Consider the following 9,804-nt stretch of genomic DNA (forward strand, 5'->3'; position numbering starts at 1 on the left):
TCTAGGTAGTGAGCTTAGAGGATATTGCATTCTACAAATGTATAATGTGATCATGTATTTCCATTCATTATTTCTTACCTGGATTGACTGTGGAAGGAAATAATTTTCTCTTTTAGCTCCATACTGCTTGATCCACACCCATTGCCTCTGGATTTCCAGAATGAATAACCCACAGTTGTCCAGAAATAACATTTATTAAGCAACAATGAAACACACAATAGAAAAGGCCTTATAAGTAAAACTATATATATTTATAATGCTTTATTTTTTTTGCTCCAATACTCCACAAAACACTACAGACAGTAACAAAATAATTCAGTAAATATTAAAAACTTTCAAGGGACTTATAGGACACTCTTTATCATAGGTGAGCATCAACAATGCCACAGCTATTAGATATGCTATTAAACACTATCATAGATATCTTTCTTGAATTAGGGCTATGATTAATATTTTTATTCAGAAATCATAACATTTACACATACCCATACACAAGAGAACAGTTCAGAGCAAGTGAAGCAGACGCTCCAGTGAAATGGAATCATCTGCCTGTACAGCATTTAAAGGTATTACAGTGTTAACAAGAGAGAAGTCAACACACTAAAGAGAAATATTGGGGTTTGCTTGGGATGGGAGGGGTGAAAATAGGGCGATCAATGAAAGCTGCTTACATATTTTCCATTGCTCTCTTGGCAATGTGCTCCCTTCCCTTTTCTGCCTTTTCTTGGTTGAGGTATTCCAGCACTTTTACTAACAGATCTTCATCCAAGTACGGTCTATTGAGAGTATCGTCACTCTTCGGGGTCCCTACTGGGAGCCTTTTGCTTACCGAGGCCAGTTTATCAGTCTCCTGAGAGCTGTGTTGACTCAAATGCTCTTTGAGGGCCTGCTCAATTTGGTTCTCATCCTGTCGATCATCTTCAGTTGAGCCTTGACTGGGAACTCGCTTCACGGGGTTGGCATTCATGATCTCAGGGTATTTAACCAGCATCCTGGCCAAATACTCTCCTAATTCTTGATCCTTGTCATTCAGATTCTCATATGCCATCTGTCTGTTTTCAACATCTGGCATCCAGACAGCTTTGGGGAGCTGGTTAGCTTTAGATCTTCCAGGACTATAGGGCAGTCTTGACAGAACTTTCTCTCGGTTATACTGATTGGGAAAATATGGAGGCTTTGGATTTCCAGCACTCTCCATCCCTAAAAGATTTAGAATGTCCTCCACACTGAGCCCATCTGGTAGGGCCTCTGCCACAGGACGACCAGGTGTTTTGGGATAGCCATTCTTGGAGAGCATCTTATTTTGGAACAGATCTGGATGGTCTAAGTCAGCCTCTGTGATGTCTTCAGGTTCAACAGGAATCTCAAGCTCCTGCTCTGGTTCCACTGGCTTCTCTCCAGTTTTGAGCATGTCAATTAAGTCTTCAGGGGGTATCTGTAAATTCCTTGAGATTTCAATCAGCTGATAAATAGATTGAGGATCAAGTGGTTTCTCAAAGAGCCTGGTTGCTCTTTCCCCAGTTTGCCCATTCTGGGATCTCCCACTTCCTGCAGCATTCACTAACCTTTTCAGATAGGCAATTACTTTGGAGACATCATCTGAGAGTTGGTCTTTACTCTCTTTCCGGAGATCTTCATCTTGGAGGCCCAGCTGCCCAGAACGCTTCATTTCGTCATTGATTTGCTCAGTTTTGTCTGTATTCTCTTTGCTGTCTCTTGCCTCTTCCTGAGCTTGACTCTCTATTTTTTCCTCTACTGGGTTCCATTCTTCTCCCCCAACCACGTCTTCATAGGCAATGTTATTAGCCTTGTAGATATCATCTTCATCATCTGTGTAAAGTTTTTGCTCCTCATCAGCCCTCTCACGCTTCTGATTGTTTGGTCCTGTCAGTTTCCCCAGCTCTTGGAAGACAGATTCCAATGTAGCAAGATTTTGAGGAGTATATTGTTCCTCCACTATTTCATTTGTGCGTTTGAAGGGGTTGTCCCTGGAATTCTCTTCATACATAGGAGGGAATCTCATGTGCTTGAGCTTTCTCTCTGCCCACTGTTGAGTCTCATAATCATCAGGCATGTCCATTGGAAAGTTCTTTTCTGAATTCAAAGTATAAGGCCTGTTTTCCTTTTGGGCAGACTGGGGCTCATTTTCAGCCTGTCTCAAAGCTTCAGCTATTATCTTCATCCATTCATCTTCACTCAGGGAATCCCTCGAACTTTCTGGCAAGTCACCGTTTTCTTTTTGCTGAAGGGGAAGAGAAACACCTTGGTAGGGATTGTAGTCTGGGCTGCTTTCTTCTTTGTGAGCTTGTTGTCGGAGCTTTTCTATGTACTCCAAAGCCCTGATCATTTCAGGACTGGGAAACCTTTGGACATTTTCCAATCTGAGATCTGGTTCCTTCTGAAGCAGCTGGTTTCTCTGAAATGAAGCAGCTTCAGCTTCAGAGAGGAGGAAAATTAAAGGGATGAGAGACAGGACTGCTCCAAGCCAGTGAGTCTTAGCTTCTGCCATGTTTGAAAGATTTCCTTAAAGCATAGAAAACATGAGTTAACACAAGTGAAACTGACTAGTAGAGTCTATAGCAAAAAAAGTAATTAACCATTGAGGGGGAAAAAGAACATAGTAGAGATTACTCTACATTAAGTTAGGATGATTCTTTTTGAAAACTATAAATGTTTCATATACAATCCTCACAAACTAACCACAGGAATCTTTAGCAAAATTGTTACCCATTTTGCATCAAATTTGTATGGCATTTTTTTTGGTTAAAATAATAGCAAAAACATTGATATGAGGTTTCTCAAGTATGATTTTTTAACTTATAAGACATGCTTTGTTTTAGTATGCATTATTTCTGTTAAATAAAGATTTTCAAAAATGAGTTTTAGTTATTTGTACAGCATTTATATTGAAATCACTGGCAGAAAAATTAGATAGCTCAATTTAAAACATGCATGGACATACACACAGAGTCATATCCTTATCATAAACCATGTGGTTTAATTCCTGACCTGTCCATCTAATTTGTTGTAAAAACACAACATTACTATATAAGATGAAGTGATATTCCATGTTAATGTTAATCATACTGAATTCTCCTGTGGATGAGTCTCATTCTCCTGTGGATGAGTCTCATTCATATATATTTTCAGAAATAACTTGTCCTTTAGTCTGATACCAAATTATATCATTAATTTTTGAAGGTCTGTACCTTAATGATGTCCAGAATATGGGTCTTCTCAAGTCCAAGCTAGGAGGCAAACTTAACAAAGTTTTTTCTTTTTAATATCCCCAAAGCAGTATTTATTTACTCAATGAAATCCAAAATATTGAATTTAGAAGTCTGGTATTTTATAATCATTCATCCTGATTGACATGTAATAGTACACATGGTACTATCAGGATACACAAGCACAATAGTCAGAATTGAAAAAAAAAATTCATTATATCCAGTGATATTTATTTCAATGTAAATGTACCAATGTACCAAAATATAAACTGTTTTAGAACATCTGTGCTCCATATTTCTTCTAATAATTTTACTGACTGTCTTATAAAGTGCAATCATGATTATATTTATCCTCAGCCCTCAAGAGATATAGTAAATAATAACAGATGCTACAGAGAGAACATAAGTTTTCTGAACCAGTCTATTTCTGAACTTGTAAGTGTTCAGATTCAGCTTGACTTAGGTCTGTGTCTATTTGGGTGTGGACCTATGAAATCTCAAATGACTCATTCTGTTAGAAAATTTTAAAATAATCACTATGTAATTCCCAACTTAGAAAAATGCATACAGTGTGTTGAATTCTTCCACTTAAAATTTTTCATTCATTCTTTTTCTTCAAGGCCTTATAGTCACTTGTATAAATTACCAAGAGGATTGGTTTTTACATGTTTTACATTTGGCATTGCTAACATTGAAATCTATCTTAATATGTGCAATTATTGTTACAAATAAAGTAAAGGAATTTTATAAGTTTGCTCTTAACTGAATTATGGTTTTGTGATGTATAAGTTAAGTTGTTGGATATCATTATCTGTTAGCTTAGACATCAATTGCAGAAAATATCATTGTTCATTAGATCATATTGGTATTTAAGTAATATTTTCAGTTTTTAGAATCTAAAACTGTTGTACTTACAGAAATTTCTTTAGTACAATTTATTTAAATGATTATTAAAATTAATTATTAAAATATGCACTTATTTACATTAATTTAGCTACTTAATTTACTGAAAGTAAAATCTTTAAAGGCATGTCAGAGAAAATTTCTAAAATACTTACTATGAATCAATGTTTACTAGAGGAAATTGTATTCATGACTTACTAGGCTTAAATAAAAGTACATTATGCATTCTTCTTTATATTTTTTCAGGATTAGTTTAGATTTGAAAATCGATTTTCCACATTGGCATTTGGACTAGCAATTTTAAGAATCTTAGTGAACTTATTTTCTTTGAAACCATTACTCTGAAGTATCCTTAACCCAGTTATATGCTAGGTTATGTGCTGATCTTTAAAATCATTATTTTGTAGGTGAACTTTGCTGTGGTGTTGGGGAAGAATATTCAATGCAGTTATTTAAACCACAGGCCTAACAAGAGCTACCATTTAATCATTTACTCAGATTCAGTTTGGGTGACATAGTTATTGCCTTTGACTAAGGCTCAAGGGATTTTTTTTTAAGGGATTTTTTTAGATGAGCTGGTAGCAGCTCATCTAAATAGTGAAGGTGGTTTTAACAGTTCTGATGTTCTATGTAGAGTTTAAACCAAAAAACCTCATCAGTTAAAATGTCTTTTCTATTGAAATTATACTAGAGCATTGACAAATGCAACCGGATGTATCAAATTTGAGCAATTCAATTAGTTAGGATACAGGAAAAAAAAAAACACTTGTCCCATTCAAAATATTTAGCAAAATATTGTACAACCTCTTTCAACCAAAGCATAATAATAAATAATTTATATGGTTATAAATGTTTCCTCATACATTTCAGTTATCTCTTTGTAATCCATGGTCATATCCAACCCAGAAACCAAGATAATATTTCCCCCTGAATAAACGAAGAAGCTCATTCTAGTCTTACTTTGCTAGGACCAAAATTAGTAAACAATAATGTAAGCCCTTTCAGAGTATACCAGTTGAGAAAACAATTTTATACAGTTAGTTAAATTTGAGATCTTGCAAAGTAAATGTCAAAGAAAAAAACAAACTAACTAACCTAGCTCCAAAATTGGTTGCATCTATCATGAACATGTTTAACAGCCTTTGAATCATCAGACACCTACTGTTAAGAATATTAAGTATATAAATTGTATCCCTGCCCTTGTATCTGGCCCTTAGGGGAAGAAACACAAAACTAAGGAAAGAAACAAAATGTCAGGCTTGGTTAACTTTACATTAATAATGTGTATTGACACAAATATCCTTAACTTTTTCATGTTCTTATATATGATTATCTAAATAACACAACGGTTAATAAATACCTGGCAGCAAGCAGTGTAAATCACAGATGCAAGCATGCATATATATGTACATATATACAGTGTCCTTAGGCTGCCAGATGAGCAGCAGGTTGCCGTTCAGTTATTCTAAAGAAATAAGCTTGCCAAATGGTCTCTTTCTTCTTAGCTAGGAATTAAGGAGAGAAGACGCAATTTAGAACTTTCCAGTAAGTAGAAGGGAAACGCAGTCTTACCTCTTATTTATATGGCAGAGGAAGTCCGCAGCATATTCCTCCAGGTCCGCGGCTTGAGCTGCTGGGACCGTTTCAGCACCCGGACAGCTCCTGGGCTTATAGAGAGCCGCCGCGCCTGACTCCGCACTGCCACATGACGTCACCCGCTCAGCCACAAACCCGAGCACAGGCGAGCTTTTTCAAAGAACCCCAGAGAAAATAATCACTTTATAGATTTAAAAAAAAAAAAAAAAAATTGCATGCTTACGCCACCTGTCTTTCTGTGGCAAAAACTGCAGTTCCCTTTCTTTTAGCAAAATCTCTGAAGCTTGAAATAAAATGCTCTGCACAATTGCCCTTAGAAAAATTCGTCAGATAGACGTGGCTAATTGCAATATAATCTCATCTGTGTCCAAAGAGCTTGTGATAAGGGTTTCCTGTTGCTATTGTTGTTGTTGTCATCGTTGTTAAAAGAAAGTTTTACAGATAAGGACTTTTTTTTTTCCTTCAGTGGCCACAAAGAAATTACATTAACATTCCTCAGTATGCTCGAAGAGGAACAGACTACACAATATGAATATGAAGTCGTATTTCATATCATAACCACAAGAAGCATTGTTTTTAAAATCATGTTTATTTGAATAAGGAAAAGTGTTCTTTTTTTTTTATGTGAATCGACCTCAAGACGCTAATGAGTTAGGATTTTAGTCTATGACTTCAATATAATTTTGAAGTATGTATTTATAAGGACTCAGGTCTAATAGTTGATAATTCTATATGAATCTGTTAGCATCTTTTACAACATCTGATGTCAAAAAGAGAAGCTCAGAAGTTGAGAATACTTTCAATAAAAAAAGAAAAAAAATTACTGTTTGAGATAAGTGTGACACATATGCAACTGTAATTTGTTTGTAACTGAAAGGAAGTTATACTATAAATATTTTCTTCCTCCAGTTGAATCAGGTGAATCGAATACATTCCATAAATGTGACCAATTCAAGGAATAATATATTATTAATACTTAACTTCCAACCTCTCAGACTTAATCATAATCGTTGTAGTCATAATCATTGTGCTTTACCAAGTAACCTGATTAGTTTATAATTTATATAAGTCTAAATTTTTAACTTCATTTTATTAAAGATATGATTTTCCTAGAAACCATATATTTTGAAATGAACTTTATGTAAAAGAATCTTGCTATATAAGAGATCCCTTTTGTCTCTGTTAAAAGAATAATTAGCCATTGATTTATTCATTCAGTAAGTTGTAATGCCTACTAAGTGCCAGATACAAAGATGAATAGTATCTACATGTATATATGAATATATATATATATATATATATATGTGTTAGGTAGGCCAAGAAGCTCATTTGGTTTTTCTATAAGATGTTATGGAACAACCTGAACAACTAAACTTTTTGGCCAACCCAATATATATATTGGTCTAGCGGGGATAAGAGACAAACAGATTGTTTTTATTTTAGGATAAGAGACAACAGATTATTTTTATTTGATAAAAATTGAAAAGCACTAAGAAAGATGTCAGCCAGCAGAGATAATAGGGAGCATTGTTCAGTCTAGAAATCTTGGATGGGAAGGGTTCTAGGAAACGAAGGCTGAGCTGAGGTTTCCATTATCAACTTTGACTTAATGATTTCTAATTATTCTAGGTAAACCACAATACTCTTGAACTCCTTGAGGAAACAAAAATAGTTTAAAACCTTAGGAAAAAAATAATCTTGGGAAAAATAGCCCTTGATTTTCTCTCTTTGATCTTCTGGTTAAGATATTTGATTCCTGATGACTGGTCATCTGTGGATTGACATGGAACTCATATAGGCTTAAACTGGAGTCCTATGTTTCTCTAATCTATTTATGCCTCATAACGGGTTTTTAGCATCATTAAAGTTAAGTGCTAAGTTGATGAGACCTGAGTTAACAAATCTCATTTCTCAAGTGCATCCCAAAAAAGTAAATTCATTTGCAGGTATCTTTGTTAGCTTTGCACACATAACATTTTCTTAAATCCTGACAAAGATAAACCACTCAGAGTTTCACCTAATTTACCTTCCAGTACTTCTGTGTGGTCAGTTGAACTAACCAATGTCAACACAGCATCAGAAAATTCCACAAGATTACTCTTAAAGGGTTGACTTGATTCAATAGAGATCTTAACAACCCTCGTGGAAGTCACTCTTTATCAGCTAGTGCATATTTGTGGAACTAAACTTTTTGGCAAGGATCAGAAGCTATAGTTCTTCTAAGATCCCATAATCAAACTCTTTGCTGAGAATGTCTTTAATTATCAAAAATCCATATGAAACCTCATTCAAAAACTCCAAGTAGAAGTGAGAAGTCAGGAGGCAACCAGTGGGATGGACTGGCTTTATCAGCTAAAGGTGTGGAAGAGCAATGAGCCATTTGTGAGTAACTGAATTCCTCTCCACTATATAAAACTGTGATAAACACCTACCATTTACTGAGTTCCATTATGTTCCAGGCACTGTGCTTGGAGTTTCGGCAATCTAATTTAACCCTCTTGTCAACTATAATAGGTAGCTCTATTTGTCTCCATTTTACAGTTGAAGAAACTGAATCTCAGAAATAACTCAGTTGGCCACTGATTCCTCTCTCATAATTGGTAGAGGTAAGATTTGAACCTAGTTCTTTCCAAAGGTATATCCATAATAAAGACCATGATTTGGGCACTCTAGCTAGGTGATAGGCATACAGAAATGACTATGGCTTGGGTCTAATAATGAAAGAGCCAAGTCTAGAATACAATCACTTTGACAAAATTCTCAGGGGTTGTTCCAATTGTTTTTCCTGGTCACTACTCAGGTGATACAGGCCCAGACTTCTATTTGGGGCAGCAAACATGGAAAACAAGAGTTGACATTAAATCACCTTCTTGATGATATGGGGCATATTATAATGTCTTCCAAACAAGAGAGTAGTTACTGAATTTGGAAAATTCTATTCAGTGGCCTGTGTTTTATGGATTTTTCAATGAGTTATACTTAATATATCTCTAAAAGTCATTAATTTTTTGCCAGTAGTTATTTGTTTTAAAGGGAACTATATTCTCTAATAGAAATCTGTTTGGAAAAGAAGTTTAAAAGAAATATACATAGAGAAAGCAAACTTCTTGTTGATGTGAAATCTTTTAGAGCATGTATAATATAGTAAAGATAACCTATAAATCTTTTTATCACTAAGCTTGAAATAAGATCATTTTGAACATTCCTCACAAAATTTTAATTTTCTGTTAGGTCTAAATTGCCAATTATCATTGCCTCCAAGAAGCAAAGCTCTATATCTTGGACATTTTCAAAATAATTATGTACTGTGTATGATAATGGTTTTTACTAAATTAGCTTGCATCCTCACTGTGGTGCTCTTAAGATCAAACTAATCATTCACAACTTAAATCTAAGTAATTAGAAGGGACTCATTCCTTTTTTACGATCAGATTTTCTTAAATCTTAGTCATTTTGTCCTTTGTTATTTAATTTCATATTTCATTTAGACCAGATTCTGATTTTCCTATCATTTGTACATGCAATTCTCTACCTTAGTAATCCTTCAACTTGAAATGTCTCTTCCACTCCGTTACACTTCTCATTTTGTTTCAATTTATATGAAAGCATTATGATCCAGAAGGCCGGTAACATCTTCTTTCTTCTCTTTCTCTCCCCTCTTTCCTGACTCTAACTTCCTCCCTTATCCCTCTCTCTTGGAAAACAAGATTTTCATGGAGAATCCTGTCTGTAGCCTTATTTTATACAGTTCTTGGAGTTCTCACAGCAAGTTCACTGGAGTGGTTTGCTATTCCCCCCTCCAGGGGATCACATTTTGTCAGAACTCTCCACTATGACCCGTCTGTCTTGAGTGGCCCTGCACGGCATGGCTCATAACTTCACTGCGTTAGGCAAGCCCCTTTGCCATGACAAGGCAATGATCCACGAAGGAGGGCAAACTCTGGTAGATGGTGAGGGACAGAGAAGCCTGGCATGATGCAATTCATTGGGTTGCAGAGTCCGACACAATTTGGCAACTGAATAACCACCAGTCTGCAGCATATGTGACCTGAGGTCCTCCAGCATTTGCTGGGGGACA

At 35.5% G+C, this 9,804-nt stretch overlaps 1 protein-coding gene across 1 annotated transcript; it reads right to left on the reverse strand.

The window, feature by feature from the left end:
- Positions 1 to 246: 246 nt before the first annotated feature.
- Positions 247 to 5,856, reverse strand: SCG2 (secretogranin II). The gene is made up of 2 exons (XM_020877723.2): positions 5,703 to 5,856; positions 247 to 2,523 (listed from the first exon to the last, which is right to left on the reverse strand). The coding sequence occupies exon 2, from the start codon at positions 2,507 to 2,509 to the stop codon at positions 668 to 670; it is 1,842 nt and encodes a 613-aa protein (XP_020733382.2). The 5' UTR covers positions 2,510 to 2,523; positions 5,703 to 5,856; the 3' UTR covers positions 247 to 667.
- Between the last annotated feature and the right edge of the window lie 3,948 nt (positions 5,857 to 9,804).

Source organism: Odocoileus virginianus, chromosome 30 (assembly GCF_023699985.2).
Source record: "Odocoileus virginianus isolate 20LAN1187 ecotype Illinois chromosome 30, Ovbor_1.2, whole genome shotgun sequence".
Taxonomy (NCBI): Eukaryota; Metazoa; Chordata; class Mammalia; order Artiodactyla; family Cervidae; genus Odocoileus; species Odocoileus virginianus.

Excerpts from the sequence above, each read along its gene's own strand:
- SCG2 (XM_020877723.2), bottom strand. The coding sequence starts at position 2,509 with ATGGCAGAAGCTAAGACTCACTGGCTTGGAGCAGTCCTGTCTCTCATC.